The following is a 25506-nucleotide window of genomic DNA, read 5'->3' as shown; positions in this document are numbered from 1 at the left end:
AGATCCCTCACAAAGGCAAGGAATGGAAGCAAATCTTACATGACACATTTATTTTTGTCCTCTATTTATTAGCTCCGAGCAAAAGTCCTGCTGCGCTGCATTATGGGGGATTATGCAAATGAGGGACATCAAGACAATTAAAAATTTTTAAAAAAATAATAAAAAAAAAAAGCCCAAGTGAGCACAATGTCAGAGCGGAGCAGATGCTGGGAGACAGCTCAGCCCTCCCTGCCCGCTCCTGGCCCGCCTGCACCTCCTGCTCCGGCAATCCTGAGCCCGGATCCAACATTTTCCCCCCATCCCAACTCTCCTGGCTCCTTGGACAGCCCCAGCAGCTCATTAGGCCCGGCAGGTAATGAGGATGAGGATGAGGAGCGTGGACCCTGCTCCATCCTCACCCCATCCCGCGGCTCACCCACATCCCCGCGGCCGAAATTAACAGCGGAAATTTGGATTTTTGGAGTTATTTAGAGGGCAGAGAGCAGGGGGGGTCCTTGCCCAGCTCCAGGCACCTCCCGTGTGCCCAGGGCAGAGCTGTCCCGGCTCGGTGTGGGATAATTCCGCGCTGCCACGGGAGGAAGATCTGGCTCCCGAACCTGCTAAATCCCCGCTGGATCCGCTGACAGCGGGATTTGGGAGAGCTGAGGTGGAGGGATAGCAACGAGCCGCGGAAAGGAGAGGAAAAAAAAAGTCCCAAATCCGACTTGTCTTTGCTTTGCCAAGTCCCGGAGGACTCGGGATGGGTTTGGGATTTAATCCTGTCTGAACCCCGCTGGTTGGAGACTGAGGTGACTCAGGGACAGCTCCTGGAAGTGGGGAAACGCCGTTTTCCCCAAAAAAAACCCCGTGGAAGAGCGCGGGCAGCCGGGGAAAGCCGCGGGGGAAGCCGCTTCCATCCTCACCCCGCTAATTACACTCATTAGGGGCGCAGCGCTGCCGAGCCAGCCCAGCTATTTTGAATTTTCCTGCCTTGCTCAAAGCGCGCACCGGGGACCTCGGGTGGGTTTTTTTTTAAATTTTCCTCGAAAAAGGAGATTTCTCCTCCCAGGTCAGAGGCTCTTTTGTGTCTGCTCGGCTGCGAGACGGGGCCGGAGACAAAGCAGGATGGGGGAAAACGGAGAGAAGCGAGCCGGGAAAAGCCGGGAAAAGCCGGGAAAAACCGGGAAAAACCGGGAAAAGCCGGGATCGCTGCCCGGGGCTGGGGGCAGAGGGGGCCGTGCCCTGGGTACCGCATCCATCCCGCGGGGAATGGGAAAGCGGCGGGGATGAGCGGCTCGGGAGGCGAGAGATGGAGAGGCAGGAGATAATTTATGCAGCAGCTCGGCTCGGGGCTGCGGGCGGCCCGGCCCCAGCCGGGTGGGAGGGATGGAGAGGGATGGAGAGGGATGGAGGCCTCCCCCCATCGCCCCTTCACCCGCCCCCTCCCGCCCCGCAGCCACACACAGCCTCGCAATCCCCTTTACAATTAGGAAAGCACCAATTCAGCACCGCCGGGGCTTTTGTTCCTTCTCTTCTCCGCCGGCCGAGCCTTCCCCGCTACCTCCGAGCAGCGCCCGGCGCCTCCTGAAGTTGCTTTGCAGGATCCCCCCTCCAAAAAAAAAATTAAAAAAGACTCGCTGGAGTCCCGCGGGTGAAGCTGCGGGACGAGAGAGGAGGGGAAAAGAAAAGCAAGAAAAAAAAAAAAAAAAGAGGAGGAGGAGGAAGAAAAAAAAAAAGTAAGACGGTGTTTTCCTTTTTTTTTTTCTCTCGCTTTCTTTGTCTGGAGCGGTGCCTGCAGGAGTTGCGTGCGTGAGGGAGAGGGGGCACGGGAGGAAGGCTCAGCCCTCAGCCCGCGGGGGGATCGGCGCTGGCGGCGGCCTCACCTGGGCAGCACCCCCGGGATGCCAGCCCGGAGCATCCCGCGCTGAAAATGTGGGAATATATTGATTTAATTCTCTCTCGGAGGTGTTGTGGCTGTGGCTTGCTGTGGCTCTGTTCTTGTGGAGGTAGCTGGTGAGCTTGGGGGAAAAAAAAAAATGAAAGTGGCTTTGTTTTTGGGTGAAAATAACCCTGAAGTGGCCAAAATTCACCTCCGTGTGGATATTTGTGAGGTGTGTGGGTATATTCATGCTGTATTCCCTTTATTTATGCTGACAGAGAATTACATGCAACACATGTTAACGTAGTTATCGGTTAATTACACGTGAGCTCGTTAACTCTTGCATTGCGGGGCTGCAATGGGTGTTCCTGTACAAGAATTTAAGTTTGTTTTTTTTTTACCCCAGGCGAAGCGGGAGCGGGCTCGGGCATTGTCTGTAGGGAATAAACCCCGCGGGAGGCGCGTTTGGGGTTTTGATTTTTGATTTGAAGGGCACAGGGCAGCTGCTGGTACCTGCCTGGATCTCCCCGGGTGCGGGAAGGATGCGGGAGGAGCCGCATCCAGCCCTTCCTCCCTCAAAACTTGCAGCTCCAAGCTGGGAGAGGAGGAAGAGGGGGAGAGGAAGGCTCCCCGAGTCCTCTCCGATGAGGTAATCCCGAAGAAAGATAAGGGCAGCGCTGCGTGTATCAACCTGAGCGGTGATGTCAGCCAGGAAAAAGCAGATTAAGGACTCGGAGAGGGGAATTGCCGCGATTTTGGCGTCACCCGCTTGCCGCTGTTAATTCAGGTGTGTTGTGGCAGCGAGCTCGAGGCTCCCCTGGGGTGTTTGGGCAGCTCAGGTGGGTCCGTGCAGGGATTTGGGGGATGCTCTGGGGGGCTCCGCTTGTGCCGTGGGGCTCTCACGGGTCTGCGCTGCGAGAGCTGCTCAGGAAAATGAGAAATTCCAGAAAATGAGGAATTTTCAGTGCCACTGAGGGGAAGAGGGGAAGGCGAGCCCAGCCCTGGGCTCCGGTGAGGGGCTGAGAAGAAATGTCCCCTCCCGGTCCGTGTGTGTCCCCAGGGAGCGCTGGCAGCGCTGGGGGATGCTCGGGGACAGCTTTGGGACACCCTAACCCCGCACCTTTGGGTGTCCCCGCGGCGCTGGGGAGGTGGGGCTGTCCCTTGGGAGGGGACAGAGGCCCTCGGTGCCCAACCAGGGCAGGGGACAGCGCCGGGGTGGCAAAGGGACGCTGGCGGCAGGTGAGCTCCTGCTGGCGGTGAGAGGTGCCACGCTGGGCCAGGAGGCAGCAGAAGGGGACAGGGGACAGCAGGGAAAACCTGGGAATTACAGGGGAAAATGGGGAATAGCAGGGAATAACTAACAGGGGAAAATGGGGAATAACAGGGAATAAATATCAGGGGAAAATGGGGAATAACAGGGAAAAATGGGGAATAGCAGGGAATAACTAACAGGGGAAAATGGGGAATAACAGGGAATAAATATCAGGGGGAAATGGGGAATAACAGGGGATAACTAACAGGGGAAATGGGGAATAACGGGGAATAACTAACAGGGAAAAATGGGGAATAGCAGGGAATAACTAACGGGGAAAATGGGGAAAACAGGGAATAACTAACAGGGGAAAATGGGGAAAACAGGGAATAACTAACAGGGGGAAATGGGGAATAGTGGGGAATAACTAACAGGGAAAAATGGGGATAACAGGGAATAACTAACAGGGGGAAATGGGGATAACAGGGGATAACTAACAGGGGAAAATGGGGAATAGCAGGGAATAACTAACAGGAATAAATGGGGAATAGCAAGGAATAACAGGGAAAAATGGGGAATAGCGGGGAATAACTAACAGGGAAAAATGGGGAATAACAGGGAAAAATGGGGAATAATGGAATAACAGGGGAAAATGGGGAATAGCAGGGAATAACTAACAGGGAAAAATGGGGAATAACTAACAGGGGAAAATGGGGAATAACAGGGAATAAATATCAGGGGGAAATGGGGAGCAACAGGAAATAACAGGGAGCAACAGGGGAAAACAAGGAACAACAGAGAAAAACATGGAATAATGGGGAGAAACAGGGGAAAACAGGGAAAAATGGAAAAAAACAGGGAATTATAGGCAAGAGCAGGGCTGGCAGTGGTCAGAGTACAAACATCCCCCACCTGCCTCCCCTCAGACCCGATGCTGAGGGTGCCCCCAGCACTCCAGGGGGCTTCAGGATGGCCCTGCCCATGCTGGAGGACTCAGCCCTGATGGCTGATGTGGGACAAGGGTTGATCTCTTTTTTTTTCCAAAGTTTCTGCCCAGGGGAGGACCCGAGATGGGTCTGAGCCCACAGAAGGCTCTTCCCAAGGAGGCTGAAGTGGTCCCTGTTGGTTGGAGCTGATGGTTTTTACCCTGCCTTCACCTTTTACCCCTGGACAAGGCCCCAAGGGGCTCCATCCTCACCTGTCCCTGCTAATTCCTCCATCCCTTTGTTCCCTCTGCTCTGGTCACTCCTGACCTCCAGCCCACCTCCCCCCAGTCCCAAGTTGGAGTTCCTGGAGCTCCGAGGGGAGCAGGGACCTCCTCACCAGGGTCCAGCCCCTGCACTGCCCAGGGTGGCTCAGCTGCGGCTCCACGTCCCTGCCAGGGCCAGAGCAGGGACCCCTGATCCCTGATGGAGCCAGACCAGGGACCCCCAATCCCTGATGGAGCCAGGCCAGGGACCCCCAATCCCCGATGGAGCCAGGCCAGGGACCCCTGATCCCTGATGGAGCCAGGCCATGAATCCTTGATCCCTGCCAGGGCCAGGCCATCCATCCTGATCCAGATCCAGACCACTGACCCCCCATCTCTGATGGAACCAGACCATCAATCCCCCATTCCTGCCAGACCCAGACCATCAATCCCCCATCCCTGCCTGATCCAGACCATCAAACCCCCATCCCTGCCCAATCCAGATCACTGAGCCAGATCCAAATCCAGATCCAGACCATCAATCCCTTATCCCTGCCTGATCCAGACCATTGAACGTGATCCAGATCCAGACTATCAATCCTCTATCCCTGCCTGATCCAGACCATCAATCCCCCATTCCTGCCTGATCCAGACCATTGAACGTGATCCAGATCTGGACCCAGCCCATCGATCCCTCATCCCTGAGTGATCCAGCCCATCAATCCCTCATCCCTGAGTGATCCAGACCATCAATCCCTCATCCCTGAGTGGTCCAGACCATCAATCCCTCATCCCTGAGTGGTCCAGACCATCAAACCCTCATCCCTGCCCAATCCAGACCATTGAACCTGATCCAAATCCAGACCCGGACCATCAATCTCCCATCCCTGAATGATCTCCACCACTGACCCCCCATCCCTGCCCAATCCAGACCATTGAGCCAGATCCAGACCCAGACCATCAATCCCTCATCCCTGAGTGGTCCAGACCATCAATCCCCCATCCCTGCCCAATCCAGACCATTGAACCAGACCCAGACCATCAAACCCTCATCCCTGAGTGATCCAGACCATCAAACCCTCATCCATGAGTGATCCAGCCCATCAATCCCTCATCCCTGAGTGGTCCAGACCATCAATCCCTCATCCCTGCCCAATCCAGACCATTGAACCAGACCCAGACCATCAATCCCCCATCCCTGAGTGATCCCCACTGCTGACCCCCCATCCCTGCCCGATCCAACCCATCCCTCACCAGCCCTGTGGCTGCTCTGGCAGGCCCAGCCCAGTTCCCCCTGGCTGCTGCCGTGTCTCCTGCCTCACCACCCAAACTCAGTCACAGCTGGGGCGGCGGGAGCTGAAATATTTGTGCCCAGGGATGTGCAAAAAGGAGCCAGGGCCTTCCCTGGGCTCCCAAGCTGCCCTCTCCTAAGGGGCTCAGTGGAAAAACTGATGGCAGGAATTGCAGGGAGTGAGCAGGAACAGATTTGGGTCATCACCTCGTCCCTTCCCTCTCCCATCCTTCCAGATGGGAATAAATCCAGAGGGATTGGTGCCCTGCAAAGGGCTGAGCAGAGAGATTTGGGGTTTGGGATGGGACCTGGCACACACAAGTCGTGATTTTGGGATCCTGGGGCCTCTCCAAGGGTCACTTCCCTGCTCAGGGTGGATTTGTTGGTTTGCAGAGCACCGAGGGGTCCAACATAAATGAATTTATGGTGGATTTTTCATTTAAGGCTGGAGGATATTTTTTCTTGGTACAAAGAAAAACCTTTTCACCTAAAATAAGTCATGTGGGGAAGAGGGAAAGGAGGGCTGGAAGCTGCACGCTGCTCCAGATGGAAAAGTGGGAAGGAGAGGCTGCAACTCCTCCAGGCGGGTTTGGTGCCTGGAGCTGAGCGGGACAAACAAACTGGAGATGCAAAATACAAAATATTTTATATTTTTTATATCAGGCACTGAGGAAAAGCCATTCCTGTGGGGCTGCCCGGTGTGGGGACAGCGCTGTCCCCTCAGCAGCTCACCAGCCCCAGCAAAATTCCTGCTGTAGGGAAAGCCTGGAATTCCCACTGGAAAAAGAAAAGGAAAACATCTCCTGGGCTGCCAGGGAGCAAAGCCCGTGCTCCTGGAGAGGGGTGGGCAGGAGCATCCCAATGGGTGCTGGAGTTTATTTTAGGTTGTGGGTGGTTTTGTGTGGTGGATTTTTTTTTTTGTGTTTTTTAAAAAAAAGTTTTGAAGTTTTTTGTTGTTTGGTTTTAAGGTGGTTTATTGTAAGCTATTTAAAAGATTGGTTTTTTGGGTTGTTGTGGTCTGTTTAGTAGTATAGGTAGAGGTGTATATATACTTTTGATTTTGTTTTTGGGTTATTATTTTTATATGGTATATTATGTGTTAAATGTTTATAGTTTTTTAATGTTTATTATTTATATTAAATGTTTTTTTTTATTTTGAAAGAATTTATGAGTGCTAATAATATTAAGAATATGGAGGTAAGGAAGAAGAAAGAGGGGAGGATAGGATAGACTCAAATTTTTCTATCTTAAAACTTTTGACCTCCATGTACAAAATTAAAACCCCCTGTACAGTATTTAAAAATTCTTCTTTTTACTTTGTGACTATTTTTACTATAATATCCAAACTTTTGTGACTTCTTGTTCTTCCTGCAAGGTTGGTAAATCATTCCATGGTTCAAACCCAAAATCACAGCTGTTTCCAGCTGCCTGCCAAGGTCTCAAATGCTTCTGACCTGGGCCTGGAACATCCAAAAATGTCTGAGGGACATTTGGAGTTCCACCACTGTGGTCTGACCCTCGGCTCCGCAGGGAATCAGGGGGGCTCTGCCCTGCCAAGCTTTGCAGGATCTGGGGGGTTCCTCAGCCTCCCCCTTTTTATTCCTGAAAGATTCATCAGGAATTCTGCAAAGTTTTGGGTTCTGTTCAAGCAGCTCTCAGTAGAAAATAGGGTGGTGATGAGAAAGCTGATTAAAATCCATAAATAACTCCAGAATCGCCCCATCCATACAAGTGACAGACACCCAGGGCACCTTCAGCTGCACCACAAATGTCCCAGAGCTCTCTTTTCCATGGGAGATGTTCCCATGAAACCAGAAAGTCTGGGTAGAAGGAGGGAGAGGCTGGGAAATGACTTTGTAACAATGACAAATATTCTCTAAATCCCTGATTTGTGACCCTGGGCGCCTCAGAAATGTGATTAGGAGACCTCATCTGGCTGGGGTGGAGCTGCTTGTGGAAGACAGCTTGGGAATGGATCGTTGTCCAAGCTCTACCATGAGCTGCTCCCCAAAATCCGAGGGGTAAAGTTTAAAAATCCGCCAGGAATTGGGACGTGATGGGGCTGGGGAGAGGGAGCTGCAGCTGATCCCCCAAAACTGAGGCTGGTTCCACCTCCTTGGGATGCAACTGGTGCGGATCTCGGTGGAAAACGAGGTGTTCCAGGCTCTGCTCTGGAGCGTCCATCCATCTGTCTGTCCATCTGTCCATCCCTCCTGTCCATCCTGGCTCTCTGGGGTTTTTTTTATGTCCATCTATCATGAGGGGCAACCCCTGACGGGCTCTGCACCCGTCCTGGGCTCTGCCCACACCTGGGCATGGGCAGGGAGCTGGGAAAAGCGGGAATGAGCCTCAGGAGTGGTGCTGGGCTCTGTGGAGGATCCACCTGAGCTCCATGGGTGGTTTTTGGGGTGGTTTTTGTGTGGTTTGATTCGGGCACCCCAGGGACCTCCCTGCTCCAGAGCCTCTCTGGGTGCACCCAGGGATTTGTGCAAACCGGAGAGGCAGGAGGGAGTGAGAGTTCCAAAGGCTTTTGGGAGGCTGGGATGGTTTCCAGGCAGTTGTCAGAGCATCCCAAACATCCCCCGGGACTGGAAAAACCAGGATAAGCCCCCAGTGCCCCTGGATCCGCAGGAAACGAGGCAGGGACCTGCTGAAGGCAGCAAAGCACTTTTTAAAGCGTCGATCCGAGCGCTGGGAGTCTCCAAGGTGCGTTTGGTGTCCCTGCCCTCGGCTTCCCGCCGGGCTTTGTGCTGCTCAGGCGTTGGCATTTTTGGGGCAGCCTGGCTGGGTTGAGGGCTGTGGGGGTTTTGTGAGAGTCCCCCGCGCCGTCCCCACCTCCCAACCTGTCCAAACCTCCCCCAAAGCAGCGCCTGGGACGAGGAGCACGGGGGAGGCTTTGAGCGTATCCAAGCTACGGCGGATTTGGGCACCCTGTCAAATGTTCTCATTGTCTGACCCTTGTCCAGACGCCAGTAAAACCCTTTGGGAAATTCCCCCTCCGCCCAGCGCAGCGGCTTTAATTACAGGAGAGGAATGCGAGGCGCAGAGCGCGGCTCCTCCCGGCCCTGCGGATCCCCCAAAGTTTGGGGTCGGTGGCACGGGAGGGTTTGGGGGCGCAGAGCGAGAGCAGGAACGGGGCGATGATGCCGCTGGGACACCCCCCGAGCCGCGGCGGTCTGTCCCCCTCGGAGGCACGCTGGCAGCGGTGCCCGAGCAGCAGGACATGAGTAATCTCCATCCCACCGGGGGAGGCAGATCAAAGGCACCGGAGGAGATACAAGAGGTTTCTGCTTCGCAGACCAGAGCGGCTGCAGTTCAATAGCGCCTTTGTTAGCGGCCCAGGGATGGAGAAATACCTGACCCCGCTCCCTCCCTCCCTCCCTCCTTCCCTCCCTCCCTCCCTCCCTCCGCTCCCAGCCCCTCGCAGCACAACCATCTCAGCCATGTGCCCGCGCAGCTCGGGGGTGGCAGCGACACAAAAGCTTGGGGGGTCCCAAAGAGCCCCCCCCGAGCAGCCCCGGGGCTCGGGGAGGAGAGGACGGTGAGGCCGATGGCACCGGGGCGCTGCCGTGCCAGCCCTGTCCCCGCTGGCACCGGAGGCCGTGCCACGCTGCCAAAGGTGAGCTCAGCGCGCTCGGCCGGCGGCTCCGGGCGCTCCTGGGGTCCCTGTGGTGTGGCCGGGCACGGTGGCACTGGGATGGACACGTGTCCTCGTGCCGGGCACTGCAGCCCGTGCCCTGCCAGGTGCCACCGCCGCGGGGAGGCCTCGGGGGCCGCAGGGCCACGGCCTGAAGAGCCACCAAGGACAGACGGACGGATTTGTCCTCTCCACGATGGGGCTGGGGCTGATCCAAAGGGATTGGGGGTGATCTGTAGGGACTGGGGCTGATCTAAAGGGATTGGGGGTGATCTGTAGGGACTGGGGCTGATCCAAAGGGATTGGGGGTGATCTGTAGGGACTGGGGCTGTTCCGTAGGGACTGGGGCTGTTCCATAGGGTTTGGGGCTGTTCCATAGGGACTGGGAGTGATCCATAGGGATTGGGGCTGATCCACGGGGTTTGGGACTGTCCCTTAGGGATTAGGGGTGATCCATAGGGATTAGGAGTGATCCATAGGGATTGGGGCTGTTCCGTAGGGTTTGGGGCTGTTCCGTAGGGTTTGGGGCTGATCCATAGGGTTTAGGGCTGTTCCATAGAGATTGGGACTGTTCTGGAGGGACTGGGGCTGATGCATAGAGACTGGGACTGTTCAATAGGGATTGGGGATGTTCCATAGGGATTGGGGATGTTCCGTAGGGTTTGGGGTTGTTCTGTAGGGTTTGGGGCTGTTCCATAGGGATTGAGACTGTTCTGTAGGGACTGGGGCTGATGCATAGGGATTGGGACTGTTCCATAGGGTTTGGGGCTGTTCCATAGGAACTGGGTTGATCCATAGCATTTGGGGCTGATCCATAGGGCTTGGGGGTGATCCATAGGGTTTAGGGCTGTTCCGTAGGAACTGGGGCTGTTCCTTAGGAACAGGGGCTGATCCATAGGGCTTGGGGCTGATCCATAGGGCTTGGGGGTGATCCATAGGGTCTGGGTGTGTACTGGACACACAAGGCAGGGACCCATGTGGGGGTCCTGGTGTGCCCCCCACACCTGCAGGATTCCCCAAAAGACCTTCCCAGCGCAGCACCTGCTGCCAAGGGTGGAATTTTGGGATGCTCCGGAGCAGCGCCGTGTTTTGGGATACCGGGATGGGGGGGACACCCTCCTGGGGAAGGGCTGGAGGGGCCCGTGGCCGTGTCACAGCTTCCCACCCAGTGGCCCTTTCCCCTCGCTGCTCAGGGGAGATAAAAGAGGGAAAACCTTGGGAAAACTCCAGCTCGGAGCTGCCTGTGCTCCGGGAGCTCGGGAACTCGCTTTGTAGGTCAAAGTCGTGTTCTCTGCTGCTGCAAACCACAGCAGAATCCCTCCCTGCCTCCATCCTGGCGGCGTGGAGAGCCTGGAGCTCTGAAAACCTTGGAGTTCTGAGAACCTGGAGTTCTGAAAACCTTGGGGTTCTGAGAGCCTGGAGCTCTGAAAACCTTGGGGTTTTGAGAACCTGGAGTTCTGAAAACCTTGGAGTTCTGAGAGCCTGGAGCTCTGAAAACCTTGGAGTTCTGAGAACCTGGAGTTCTGAAAACCTTGGGGTTCTGAGAGCCTGGAGTTCTGAAAACCTTGGAGTTCTGAGAGCCTGGAGTTCTGAAAACCTTGGAGTTCTGAGAGCCTGGAGCTCTGAGAATCTGGGGTTTTGAGAGCTTGGAGCTTTGAGAGTCTGAGGTTCTGGGAGCCTGGAGCTCTGAAAACCTTGGATTTTTGAGAGCCTGGATTTCTGAGAACCTTGGAGCTCTGAGAGCCTGGAGTTCTAAGATCCTGGAGCTCTGAAAACCTTGGATTTCTGAGAACCTGGATTTCTGGATTTCTGAGAGCCTGGAGCTCTGAAAACCTTGGAGCTCTGAGAGCCTGGAGTTCTGAGATCCTGGGTTTCTTGAGAGCCTGGAGCTCTGAAAACATTGGATTTTTGAGAGCCTGGAGTTCTGAGAACCTTGGATTTCTGAAAGCCTGGATTTCTGAGATCCTGGGGTTTTGAGAACCTGGAATTCTGAGAGCCTGGGGTTTTGAGAGCCTGGAGTTCTGAAAACCTTGGAGTTTTGAGAGCCTGGAGCTCTGAGAACCTTGGATTTCTGAAAACCTTGGAGTTCTGAAAACTTGGAGCTCTGAGATCCTGGATTTCCCAAGTATTCTGGCCAGGAAGGGAATTTCCCACCCTGAGCTCATCAGCTCCCGACAATTAACAAATTAATTAACAAATTAACCACCGCTGATGAAGGCAGTCCCAGCAGGGGGAGGGAGCAGAAGCAGAGACCAGAGCTCTCCCAGGGCCACCCCAGGAGCTTCCCAAGGTGCCGAGAGCTTTTCCTGAAGGATCAGAGCCATGTCCAGCTCCTGGTGGAGCTGCTGCCACCCTGAAACGCGTCACCTTGTCCCGAGCGCCGATTTTGGTGGCTCCAGAGACGGAAACTCCCCCGAAAAGGCCGCGGGGGAGGAGGGTTGGCAGGCAGACCTTTCTTTGGGCCTTTGTCTGAGCCCACAAAGGCGGCTCTGTTGGGTGAACCTGGCCGAGCACCCGCCGCCCCCACAGCCAGGTGAGCTCTGGGGGCAGCAGGGCTCCTTTTGGTGGCCCTAAAAGTCAGATTTTGAAAAGGAAATCTGCAGGGTTTTCTTCTGCGGGGTGGGGTGAGGCTGTACCCCGAGGTGAAACCCTAAAAAAATGGGATTTATCCCGTGGGCTCCAGCAGCTCCTCGTCGGAGAGGGATGAGTGCGATCTGCAGGTGGGAATTTGTGCAGCTCCAGGTTTGTGGGGTTTGGTGGGATTCTGGAAAGGCGCAGAGGAAAGGATTCTGCCAGGGAGAGGGGAAATCAACCATTCCATGCTGCTCCTGCCGTGAATTCCGGGGTGGCACCGCGGTTTGGGGCTGGCCCTGCAATCCCAGCTCCTCACGGGACATGGGGTCCTGGTCAGAGAGGGAAAATTCCAGGCTGGGCTCGCTGCTCCTGAGCCGGGATAACCCAGGAGAAGCCACCCCATGGTGCTGAGCGGGGTTTGCGGTGGGAACCCTGATGGTTTTGGGGTAGGAACCTAGTTTGGGATGGGAACGACCCTGGTTTTGGGGAGGGAACCCAGCCTGGTTTTGTGGTGGGAGTGCAGCCTGGTTTTGGGGTGAGAACCCAGCCTGGTTTTGTAGTGGGAGTGCAGCCTGGTTTTGGGGTGGGAACCCAGCCTGATTTTGGAGTGGGAACATGGCCTGGTTTTGGGATGGGAATCTACCCTGGTTTTGGGATGGGAGCCCGGCCTGGATTTGGGATGGGAACCCAGCCTGGTTTTGGGGTGGGAACCCAACCTGGTTTTGGGATGGGAGCCCAGCCTGGTTTTGGGGTGGGAATCCACCCTGATTTTGGGATGGGAGCCCGGCCTGGTTTTGGGGTGGGAACATGGCCTGATTTTGGGGTGGGAATCTACCCTGGTTTTGGGGTGGGAGCCCAGCCTGTGTTTGGGGTGAGAATCTGGCCTGGATTTGGGGTGGGAGCCACCCTGATTTTGGGATGGGAGCCCAGCCTGGTTTTGGGATGGGACGCTGATTTTGGGGTGGGAATCCACCTTGATTTTGGGGTGGGAGCCCGGCCTGGTTTTGGGGTGGGAGCCCAGCCTGGTTTTGGGATGGGAGCCCAGCCTGGTTTTGGGGTGGGAGCCCGGCCTGGTTTTGGGGTGGGAGCCCAGCCTGGTTTTGGGATTGGAGCCCAGCCTGGTTTTGGGGTGGGAGCCCGGCCTGGTTGTTGTCTCAGCTGGTCACGGGAAGGGAGGACATCTTACCCCCAAGAGCTGCTTTTCTCCCCATTCTCCTTTCCCTTTTCCCTCCCCTGTTCCCCAAGAGCGCTGCCTCATCCCGGCTCAGCCTCTGCTGTGGTTTATGGCTTTTTATTCCTATGTGATTGCTTTCCCGAACTCATGTAGGGCGAAAAGCCATGGGCTACACAGAGGAGGGACTCCGAGCACCTCTGCGCCGCCTCCCCGAGCCCCTTTGAGCTGCTGGCATTCATTTGGGGTCCAAAACGAGTGAAAGGGGCACTGAAGCCTTGCAGGGCCTCAGCGGAGGGGTGGGGACACAAAAGGTGCCCGGGGGTGGCGGGGCTGTCCCCATTCAGCACCGCCCAGGGAGTGATTTCTTTCTTAGTTTTTTGGCATTTTGGAGCTTTTCACACACTGTTCAGAGCATCCCCACCTGCTTCCCCCGGAACAAAAGTGGCAGGAGGAGGCCAAGGGCATTTCCAAGGGCATTTCCGAGGGCATTTCCGAGGGCATTCCCAGGGTTGTGGGTGCTGCCCGGGTGGTGGCAGCAGCCCTAGGCAAAGGGAGAAGGGGTTCAGGGAAGTTTGGGTACCTCAGCCCAAGCAGAGCTGGGGTCACCCGGGATTGTCCCCACAGCTCCCAGGGGGTCCTGGTGTCACCAGGGTGGGGACAGGAGGAGGTGGCCAAAAGCAGGGGAGGAGGATGGGTTTAATTCCAGGGCAGGGCTTGGCAAATCGGGACTTTGTGAACGTGCAAAGGCAAAGTCTGCTGGTCTGGGGAGTGGGAGAGGAGGGGGTGCTGCAGATCCCACCCCACAGATCCCACCCCACAGACCCCATTCCTGCAGATCCCACCCCACAGACTCCATTTACACAAACCCCACCCCACAGACCCCATTTTCACAAACACCACCCCACAGACCCCACCCCACAGACCCCATCACACAGATCCTATTCCTGGTGATCCCACCCCACAGACCTCATTTACCCAAACCCCACCCCACAGATCCCACCCCACAGACCCTATTTACACAAATCCCATCGCACAGATGTCACCCCACAGGCCTCATTCCTGCAGATCCCACCCCACAGATTCCATCACACAGATCCCATTCCCGCTGACCCCATCTCACAGACCACATTCCTGCAGATCCCACTGTCATGGACCCTGTTCCTGCAGATCCCACCCCACAGACCCCATTCCTGTTGGTCCCATCCCACAAACGCTGTTCTTGCAGCTCTTATCCCACAGACCTCATTTACAGAGATCCCACCCCACAAATCCCACCCCACTGACCCTATTTACACAGATCCCACCCCACAGACCCCCTTCCCACAGCCCCCACCCCATTCCTGTGGCCCCCAACACCTCCACGACCACCCCACCATCCCCGCGGGGTTCCACCCCCCCTCTCCAAGCAGGAAAGGAGCAATTTCTCTCTTCTTTAGTTCTTCTTTTCTCACTTCCTGAGCTTTGACTCATTTGGGTGTCAGGCTTTCAAGTTTATTTCACCAGCCAGGAATGCATCTTTAAAAATAATAGAGGGGGAAAAAAATTTAAAATAAAAGGAAAAAAGGCTGAGGTTCAGCTGTAATCCCATGACTCAAGGAGGTGTGGAAGGAAGAAAATCATGAAATCCCAGGAGTTCCAACAATGAGAGCAGGAGAGCTGGCACATAAATCATCCAAACCAAACACCATCCGTCAAAATGAAAGGAATTAAGCCAATCTCGCCGGGCTGTTTTAATTATTTTTTAATGAGGATTTGCTCATTCAGAAAATTCACCCGTGACTCTGCCTCCGCCCCTGCCCCAGGCTGCTCCAAACGGGATCAGGATCCTGGAATGGGGGCAGGATTGGGATCCTGAAATGAGGGCTCCAAATGGGATTGGGATCGGGCTCCAAACGGGATCGGGATCTGAGAATGAGGGATCTAAATGGGATCGGGATCCTGGAATGGGGGCTCCAAACGGGATTGGGATCGGGCTCCAAACGGGATCGGGATCTGGGAATGAGGGATCTAAATGGGATCAGGATTCTGGAATGGGGGCTCCAAACGGGCTCAGAATCTGGGAATGAAGGATCTAAATGGGATTGGGCTCCAAACAGGATCGGGATCTGGGAATGAGGGCTCCAGACAGGATCGGGTTCCAAACGGGATCGGTATCTGGGAATGGGGGTTCCCAATGGGATCAGAATCCTGAAATGAGGGCTCCAAATGGGATCGGGGTCCTGGAATGAGGGCTCCAAATGGGATCGGGCTCCAAACAGGATCAGGATCCTGGAATGAGGGTGGGATCAGGATCCTGGAATGAGGGCTCCAAATGGGATCAGGATCCAAATATACATACAGAGTCTCTCTATATATTTTTTTTAACTACTGAAGTCTTTGTTTTAACTACGAAAGCACAACTAATCAATATAACATAACACATATAGTAACTATCTGCATAGAGCCATATAATATATATTTTTCACATCCGGGAATTATTTCTGCAGCTCTGCCCTGGTGTCGAAGCCCACCCTAGTTTGGGGTGGCTCCGTGTGGTGGAAAAACTTCTCCAGCCCGTGCTGCCAAAGAAAGGCTCAGCAGTCTCTGTTGTCCGGTCTCAAGGCAGTTTATTGCAAGTTATCTAAAAGATTTTCTTCTTGGGCTGCTGTGGTTTGCTCACAGCTCAGGCAGAGGCACACACACACCCTGACATCCTCTCTGACTCCCGACTGCTTCTTCTCTCCCCCTCTGCCCAGGGCTGCTGCTGTCTTTTATATGGTACATTACGTGTTACATGGTACAGTTTTTCCCCAATGCCCATTACCTATATTAAATGGTGCTTTTCTATCTTTTATATGGTACATTACGTGTTACATGGTTACAGTTTTTCCCCAATGCCCATTACCTATATTAAATGGTGCTTTTCTACTCTAAACCAATCTGGGAGTGCCAACATCACCAAGAACATGGAGGGAAGGAAGAAGAAAGAGGGAGGACAGGATGGGCCCAAATCCCTCCATCTTAAACCCTCTGACCCCCAAAGCCAGGGACCTCATAAATCGGGAAAGCCGGACAGGACAGAATGAACATCCAACCAATATGGTTCATGCAACGTTCTCCCTTTATTCCAGAGAAGATGGCAGGTTTTATACACTTCTACATAGGTTACAGTTTACAAAGGCACTCTGATTGGCAAACGAACATTGTTTGTCTTTGTCTTAAGGTGGCCTAAACCTCACACTATAAACATGTACTACTTCATACCCAGACAGCCCAGTGCTTCCCATCACACCTTAATACAATTTTTAACTGCTCCACAAACTCTTAATTTTAACTGTGTCACAAACTCTTAATTTCTAACTGTGTCGGAGGCTGGAAGGCCTCGCAAGGCCCAAATCTGAGGCCTAGACCGGAGTAGCTCAAATCTCATCCCAGATATAAATCATGCCCTCTCTCTCTCAGAAATGATGCAACGGACCCCCATGTACAAAACTAAAACCCCCCTGTACAGCACTAAAATATTCTTCCCTCTACTTTGTGACTACTTCTACTCTAATATCTAAACTTTTGTGACTTCTTGTTCTTCCTGCAAGGTGGGTAAATCATTCCATGGTTCAAACCCAAAATCACAGCTGTTTCCAGCTGCCTGCCAGGGTCTCAAATGCTTCTGACCTGGGCCTGGAACATGTGAGAATCCAGAGCTTCCCTCAGGCTGCCCTGGGACCCTGGCAGGGGTCAGGAACCCCCCTGGACAGAGCCCCCAGAGACACTGGCTGTGATCTCTGTCCATGGAAAAGAGTTTTCAATCTTACATGATGAATTACCAGCTCTGAGTGTTTGATATAAGTAATAATTAAGTGTGGCACGGGTGCAAAAGTAAAATTTTAGGATTCTAGATGAGGGGTCCAAAGGGGACAAGATGGAGGAAATTGGGTGTGTTTTGTCCTTTTTCTCCTTCTTCATGCCCTCCATGTTTCACTGAGGTGTTGGCATTTTTCTGTTGGTTCAGGCTGGGGACACACTGTCCAACGTAGGTGACAGATATTGGCACGTTATTGTAAATCCAGCACAGGTAGTTTGTGGTATTTAATGTTTGTAACATCCCACTGAGGGCAGAGCCCCACACGCTGCCCTGCAGGACAGAGCTGCGGCAGGGCAGCAGAACATGTTAGAGATAAACAGAATAAACAACCTTGAAACAGCACAGACCAATTATGGCTTCTGCTTTGGCAGCGGGGCTGACAGACAGAGACTTTCTACAATCTCGGGATCATCAATAGCACAGATTCTGACAGGAACCTCCAAAAATGTCTGAGGGACATTCTGAGTTCCCACACCCTGGGTGGGGAATTAGGGCTGCAGCGGTTGTGCCACCGAGCACCTTCCTCCTCCTCCTCCTCCTCTCCCTGCCTGGGAATGGATTATTTAGGAACTGCTGAGGCCACCGGTGCTGAGTCAGCCCCGAGCTAATGAACACCCCGGCTGCCCATTTGAAATTTATTGCACCTATTAATTACAACCATTAGCTGCAGCCAGTGAAATTTTTATAATGAGGACCCTGGCGACTTCGCCTCGCTAGCAGCAAATTAACTGCGTGGGGGGAAGAATCAATGGCATCAGCAGACTTTACAGAAGCGATGTTTTAATTAGCGATTCTCTGCAAACATGCCAGGCAACATCTTCTCCCTTCATTATCTCCCCTTAAAGCGATGGTGCTGCTTTGCAGGTCGGTTTTATCCCCTCCTCTGGCTCCTCCGTTGTTGGGTTTTTAATGCTCGGCTGCTCATTAGAGAAGCAGCTTTGAAGTGGGGTTTGGCTCAGGATTGGTTGTAAGCAGCGAAATATCCGAGTTTTTTGTTGTTTTTTTTTTTTTTTTTTGGGGGGGGGTGGGGAGGAAGTAAAAAGGCAGGCGAGGAAATAATGGGTTTGAAATTTGGCTGGAAAAAATGCCAAATTGGATGGAATTTGTGTCTGGGAGGAGGAGGAGGAGTGTGGGGAAGGGGTTGTGTCCACACAAGGAGAGGATGTCCCAAGAGAGAGTTCAGGGAGGTTCTCCTGCCTTCAAAATTCCTTTGATTTTGAAGCATTTTTGGATGCTTAAAAAAATCAAAGGAATGAAAAATCCCAGGCAAAATTCTGTGCATGGAGGATCCCCATCACCCAGAAAAGCCCAGGATTTGGAAATGAATCCCTGCAAGGCCCAGCTGTGACTCCTCCATGGTTGCTCTGCTCAGTAGGTTTTAAAAACCAAGCTGACAATCCCAAAATCATCAGTCCCTCCTAAAATCCTTGCCTGTGGATGTGGCCGTGGGTACGGATGGAGCAGTTATCACGAAAGGCAAATGAAATTGTTTTTCCCTCTCCGTTTCATCACAAATAATTTAATTCCATTCTGCTCCCTGCAAAAAACACAGCCTGGATTTCCGCTGCAAATAATCTCCTTTCCCAAGGAAAGAGCCTGGCACGCTGGCAGCAAAAGGCAGCTCTGAAATCTGGGAATTCTAATGCAAAACTTGTTTTTTCCCCCCAACAGATTCCCTAAAAAGTTGATTCGAGGGTGTCTCCCAGAAATAGGAAAGATAAGGGAGAAAAATCAGCTGGAATGGAAGGTCCTGGTGCCTGAGCATCCCACCAGGGGCTGGCGGCCACTGGTGTCACTGGGAGTGTCACCAGAGCTGAGCCACCCCTGCCGCCCTTCCCTCCTGGAGCCGGGAGCTTGGACACGCCAGGAAAATGGGAATTTCTGGGTTAAGGAACAGATTCGGTCCAGCTGCTTCAAAAAGACATTTTTCCGGGCTCGGGGAAAGCGACATTCTGAAAGTGAGCGCGCTGATTGCAGCCAGCTCCCAATTCATCACCGTGACAGTGACAAACATGGCCCGGGGTTATGCAGTTGACTAAAGAGAATTCTCCAGCTTTACATTTTTAATGCTCCACTCATTTTCTCGCCTGCAGCCGAGGTTTTATCCCGAGGATCTTCTCCCTTGAATGGAAAGGGCAGCGTGGGGCTGCCCAGCCCTTGCAAATCAGCCAGAGCTCGCCCAAGCCAGCTATTTTCATTTTTTTTTCATTATTCCTCGCTCCTCCACCATCCCTTTTTCCACCTTTTCAAGGGGAACAGGAGCGTCAGCCTCAGCTGGGCTGCCTCCATTCTCCGGGGCTCATTCATCATTGTCCCCTGCCTGAATGGGAGGCAGAGGGTCAGCCTGAAAAGCCGGAGCGCTCCAAACCCCTCCAAATATCTCAATAGGGCCCTGGTGGGGTCCCAGCCAGACCCCCCCAGGCTCTCGGCGTGGTTTTGTGTCTGCAAAAAGAGGGTGAGGGGGGGACGGGGACGTGGGGTGGCACAGGGCACCCCTGGGGACCTGCCTGGGAGGTCTGGGACTTTTCTGGGCATTAAAAACAGCGTTGTTTAATTTGATTATTAAACACCCCCGGAGCGAGGAGAGGATGGGCCAAAGATGGGTTAGGCAGTGCCGGAGCAACCCCCACACTGTCCCTGTCACCACCTCCCGCTCCCTGCTCCAGCTGGGATGTGAGCGGCCCCCCTCTGTCCCCCTTTATTCCCCTCGGGTCCCCCCTTATCCTTTCTATCCCCTCGAGCCCGCAATTCGCACAAAAAGCGGCCGCACAGAGGGGACGCAGGAGTCGTGGCCGTGCGGGGCAGCCCCTCGGAGCATCCCCTGAACCCCAGCCCGCTCCTTTGTGCGGGGTATCCTCTCGGAGCATCCCCCGAACCCCAGCCCGCTGCTTTGTGCGGGGCAGCCTCTCGGAGCATCCTTGGAACCCCAGCCCGCTCCTTTGTGCGGGGTATCCTCTCAAAGTGAGGATTGATCGAACCTCAGCCCGCTCCTTTCTGCGGGGCAGCACCTCCGAGCGGGTTCCTGTGGCAGGCACGTTCTTCTCTCTCTCCGGATTTTGTCATAGAGAAGCACAGAGAGAAATGAAAGAGAAAACAATTTCTATTTCTGCTCCTTGTTTTTCCCATGTGGAATGTGTTTGGAGAATTGTTTACCTGGGGTGATGCTTGGTTGGATTCTGGTGAGGATTGTTTGATCTGGTGGCCAATCCAACCACCTGGGGCTGGACCAGTCCAACCTTCCTGGACTCTTGAGAGAGGGTCAGGAGTTGGCAGTGAGTTAAATATGGTAGTTAGAAAAAGTAGGTTTGTAGTTTTAATATCTCCTTTAAATAGTATATTAATGTGTTATAGTATAATTATAATAAAGAAACCATTCAGCCTGCTGAATTGAGTCAGACATCCTCATTTCTGCCCAGCGGTTCACCTGTATTTCCAGTCGGTTCCCCCGAGCCTCTGCTCGCTCTTTGTGAGAGGTGCCCATTGAATTTGGGGGCCCCCAGAGGTGCCCATTGAATTTGGGGGCCCCCGGAGGTGCCCATTGAATTTGGGGGCCCCCAGAGGTGCCCATTGAATTTGGGGGCCCCCGGAGGTGCCCATTGAATTTGGGGCCCCCAGAGCGGTCCCCAGCTGGCCGCGGCGGCAGGAGGGGATTCAGAGCCGCCTTTGGGGCTTTGTGCTGCCGCTGGGGACGCCGAGGGGAGGGCCGGAGGTGGCGTCGCCCCCGGCGCTGTCACCGCTGTCGCCGATGGGGCCCCACCTGCTCCGGCTGCTCCATTTCCTCCCAGCTGGAATCAGGGCTGCTCCAGAGCCCTCCGGGGCTGTGCGATGGGGAAAGGGGGTCCGGCGGGCAGAAATGCTCATGTCTGACCCCAGTTCAGAAGGCTGAAAGATTTTCTTGTTATAACTATACTATAAGACATTATATTATACGTTATTATATGCATTATCATGCATTTTATACATATTATACATTATTATATACATTATTATGCATTGTATACATTATTATATACATTATTATATGCACTATTATATGCATTATTATACATATTATACATTATATTATACATTATTATATGCATTATTATACTATATTATATATTATATTATACATTATTATACATTTTATACGTATTATACATTATACTATACATTATTATATGCATTATTATACATTTTATACATATTATACATTATATTATAAATTATTATACATTATATACATTATTATACCTTGTATACATTATTATACATTATTATATAATACATATTATTATACATTAATATACTATTTAAAGGAGATACTACAACTACAAACCTGCTTTTCTAACTACCAAGGAAGGAAAGAAGGAAAGAAGGAAAATGGAAGGAAGGAAGGAAGGAAGGAAGGAAGGAAGGAAGGAAGGAAGGAAGGAAGGAAGGAAGGAAGGAAGGAAGGAAGGAAGGAAGGAAGGAAGGAAGGAAGGAAGGAAGGAAGGAAGGAAGGAAGGAAGGAAGGAAGGAAGGAAGGAAGGAAGGAAGGAAGGAAGGAAGGAAGGAAGGAAGGAAGGAAGGAAGGAAGGAAGGAAGGAAGGAAAATGGGAAGGAAGGAAGGAAGGAAGTCCCAGCCCAAGGTGATGCCCCAGTTTTGGGATTTTGGGGCTCTGCTCCCCACCCTGCCCCTGCACCCCCAGCTGCTGCCCTGCCTCCTCTCCCTGTCCCCCTCCAGGTCTCCCGGAGTCACTCCCGAGCCTCTCCAGCTCCGACTGATGCCCCAGTTCACCTTCGCCTGTTTCTGTGGCCTCCACGGCTTCTGCAAGATGAAGAGGAAGAAGGAAGAGGCCGGCGGGGGGCAGGAGACGGCCGTGTGAGGGACCCCTCTGTCCCCTCGGTACGCCCGGGGTGCTTTGGGTGCCTCCTTCTCCCCTCTCCCAGGTGGTGCCAGCCTTGCCCGGGGGTCTCTGGGGGGTTTTGGGGGGGCTCAGGGGCTGATCCAAAGTGTCCAGGGTGGTGCTGGGCAGGGGAAGGGGAGCTGAGTTATGATGGGGGAGCACAGGGAGAGCTGTGTGATCTGCTCGGTTATCCCACAGATTCTCTGTTTGTCCTGTAGATTCTCCATTCATCCCATAGATTCTACATTCGTCCCACAGATTCTCCATTTATCCCACAGATTCTACAATTTATCCCACAGATTCTCCATTCATCCCACAGATTCTTCATTTATCCCACAGATTGTCCCATTCATCCCACAGATTCTACATTCGTCCCACAGATTCTCCCATTTGTCCTGTTGATTCTCCATTCATCCCACAGATTCTCCATTTATCCCACAGATTCTCCCATTTATCTCACAGGTTCTCCCATTTATCCCACAGATACTCCCATTTGTCCCACAGATGCTCCCATTTGTCCCACAGATTCTCCCTTCATCCCACAGATTCTCCATTTGTCCCTCAGATTCTCCATTCATCCTCCAGATTCTGCATTTGCCCCTCAGATTCCCTCATCCCACAGATTCCCCCTTTATCCCACAGATTCCCCATTTATCCCACAGATTGTCCCATTCATCCCACAGATTCTCCATTCATCCTCCAGATTCTGCATTTGCCCCTCAGATTATCTCATCCCACAGATTCTCCCATTTATCCCAGAGATTCTAAATTTTGTCCTGCAGAGTCTCCCATTTATCCCACATATTCCCCATTTTTCCCACAGATTCCTTCCCTCATCCCACAGATTCCTCATTTATCCCACAGATTCTCCATTTATCCCCCATATTCCCCATTTATCCCACAGATTCCTTCCCTCATTCCACAGGTTCCCTATTTATCCCACAGATTCCCATTTTATCCCACAGATTCTCCACTTATTCCTCACATTCTCCCATTTATCCCCCATATTCTGCATTTATCCCCCACATTCTCCATTTATCGCCCACATTCTCCATTTTTTCCACAGATTCACCGTTTATCCCATAGATTCTCTCCCTCATCCCACAGATTCTCCATTTATCCTATAAGTTCTCCTTTTATCCCCCATATTCTCCATTTATCCCCCAGATTCTCTCATTATTTCCTCTCCCCTCCCTCTCCCCAGGCTCCCCAGGCAGAACCAGAGCCCGCCCTGACCTTGCCGAGGATGTCACCCTGGTGTCACCCCGGTGTCACCCCGGTGTCACCCCGGTGTCACACAGGTGCCGCTGCCACCCTGCCCAGACACCCCGTCCCTCCCTCATCCCTCTGGGAGCGACAATTCCCTCCTGATCCAGCCCAGCTCCAGAATTCCCAGCAGAAAGACACGGAAAAATCCCAAAAAACTGGCCCAGAGCTCATCCATGCCAGAGCCGGACGGTGCGAGGTGCAGCTCGTCCTCCCGATCCCGGATCCCACCAGAATTCCTACAAATCCCGTTCCATGGATCCCACCGGAATTCCTACAAATCCCTGTCCACGGATCCCACTGGAATTCCTACAATCCCTGTGCCACGGATCCTACCAGAATTCCTATAAATCCCTGTGCCATGGATTCTGCCTGAATTCCTACAAATCCCTGTCCACTGATCCTGCTGGAATTCCTACAAATCCCTGTCCATGGACTCCACCATAATTCCTACAAATCCCTGTCCACGGATCCCGCCAGAATTCCTACAAATCCCTGGGACACAGAACCTGCCGGAATTCCTACAAATCCCTGTGCCACGGATCCCACCGGAATTCCTACAAATCCCTGTGCCACAGATCCCGCCAGAATGCCTACAAATCCCTGTCCACGGATTCCACCGGAATTCCTACAAATCCCTGTCCACAGATTCCGCCGGAACTCCTACAAATCCCTGTGCCACGGATCCCGCCGGAATTCCTACAAATCCCTGGGACACAGATCATGTCGGAATTCCTACAAATCCATAAGCCACGGATCCCACCGGAATTCCTACAAATCCCTGGGACACAGATCCTGCTGGAATTCCTACAAATCCCTAGGACACAGATCGTATCAGAATTCCTACAAATCCATAAGCCACGGATCCCGCTGGAATTCCTACAAATCCCTGGGACACAGATCGTGTCGGAATTCCTACAAATCCATAAGCCATGGATCCCACCGGAATTCCTACAAATCTCTGTGCCACGGATCCCACCGGAATTCCTACAAATCCCTGGGACACGGATCGTGTCGGAATTCCTACAAATCCCTGCCCATGGATTCCCGGCGTTCATGGAAGGAGCCTCCAGCTCGTGGGGAAGGCAGAAAGATGAATTTGTTCCCAGCAGCAATAATCCTTTTTATTTTCCTTTTTTAACCCCATCATGCCAAACTTCCCTCGGAGCTGCCCCGCTCACATTCCCACCGGGAATTTGGGGTGTGTGGCCCCAGGCAGGACAATTCCAGGAGATTTAAAAAAAAAAAAAATCAAAAAAAAGCCCCTTTTTAAATGTTTTTCTCCCCAGAAAATCACCAAGTCAAAGCCATCCCTTCTCCCTTCCACAGGGAGGATTTTCTTCCAGGTATTCCCAGTCTTCCTATAGGCCAAAATAATTTGTGGCTGCCCCAAAAATTGGTGTTTTTCCCAATGTTATGCCAAGGACGAAGCTCCAGGTGGGCTCAGGGAAGCTCCTCAGCTTTGGGAAAACGCTGACTTTGTTCTGTTCCTGTTTTTTGCACATCAGCAGAGCCTCCCCTGTTCCACCTTTGCATCTGCAGCGCTGCCCTTGGCGAGGACAATTTGGGATCAGCTCTGGGCAAAAAAAAAAATACACAAACCCAAAAAAAAAACCCCCCAAAAAAAAACCAACCAAAAAAAACCCAAAAACCAGAAAAAAAACCCAAAATCCAAGGAATTTGGTGGAACTCCAAGGGCAGCTCCTGAATGTAACTTTATTTTTGCACAAGGATTTGTGGTGGCCACACGAGGGATGCATTTAAGGATTTAAATAAGTTGGGATTCATCCCTGCTCTGGAAATGCTCAGGGGTGTCAAGATAAGGCTGGAATTCCAGCTTTGTTTTATTCCAGCATAAATCCAGAGGGAGAATCTGACACTGAGATACGTAGGAAAATATTAATTATAGAAAAACGAGCTTGGACTGATTCCCATCCTGCAGATTTCTCCCGTTTCTCCAGGTTTTTCCTATGCAAAAACACACAAAAAACCAGCAAAAACAAAGCCAGGTCAGCAGCAAATCCTGACTCAACAAAGCCCGGCTTAAACCTCAGGTTTTGCTTTGGGATTTTGCTCCACCCCATCGATTTTCCTGATTCCAGCCTGGAATCCTTGCAGCCTCTCCTGACAATGATCAAAGCATTAAATCTCTTTTTATTGTTCTTTTTTTAATCCCTGCTACCCGGATTTCTTCGGGAAAGGACTCCTGAGATGTTCCTTGGGAGTTTCCCGGCCCAGGAGCCATAGGAATCTGTACTGTACATTTAATTTTTGGGGTTTTTTTTGGGGGGGTGTGGGGAGGGAGGAGGGAAAAATCAACGTGGCATTTGTAAATAAGCACAGGCATCTTCCACGCACAGAGCAGAGCGCTTCCTATAGGAATTCCTATACCAGAGGAATAAATAAATTAATAAATAATGAAATAAATAAATAAATAACATATTTATGATAATTTTCGGAGTGTGGGTTTTATGGCCGTTTGCAGCTGAGGGGTTTTGCTCCCTCTTTTTCTTGACTGGTTCTTCAACGTCAACCCCAAAATTAACCCTTCAA

At 52.5% G+C, this 25506-nt stretch overlaps 1 protein-coding gene and 1 non-coding gene across 3 annotated transcripts; both read left to right on the top strand.

Annotated features, from left to right (window-relative positions):
* Positions 1-687: 687 nt before the first annotated feature.
* Positions 688-21675, top strand: BLACAT1 (BLACAT1 overlapping LEMD1 locus). 2 transcript variants are annotated; one of them, XM_072918922.1, is made up of 2 exons: positions 688-2645; positions 21525-21675. In XM_072918922.1, the coding sequence occupies exon 2, from the start codon at positions 21565-21567 to the stop codon at positions 21664-21666; it is 102 nt and encodes a 33-aa protein (XP_072775023.1). In that variant the 5' UTR covers positions 688-2645; positions 21525-21564; the 3' UTR covers positions 21667-21675. The 2 variants fall into 2 exon arrangements, with proteins under 2 accessions (XP_072775023.1, XP_072775024.1); XM_072918923.1 differs by lacking the exon at positions 688-2645 and adding an exon at positions 9025-9209.
* MIR135A-2 (microRNA mir-135a-2) lies at positions 13070-13155 on the top strand. Its single transcript, NR_049155.1, has one exon. It is a non-coding gene; the product is annotated as a microRNA mir-135a-2 (primary transcript).
* Positions 21676-25506: the final 3831 nt, after the last annotated feature.

Source organism: Taeniopygia guttata, chromosome 26, assembly GCF_048771995.1.
Source record: "Taeniopygia guttata chromosome 26, bTaeGut7.mat, whole genome shotgun sequence".
Classification (NCBI taxonomy): Eukaryota; Metazoa; Chordata; class Aves; order Passeriformes; family Estrildidae; genus Taeniopygia; species Taeniopygia guttata.
This window is presented reverse-complemented; position numbering and strand designations above follow the sequence as displayed.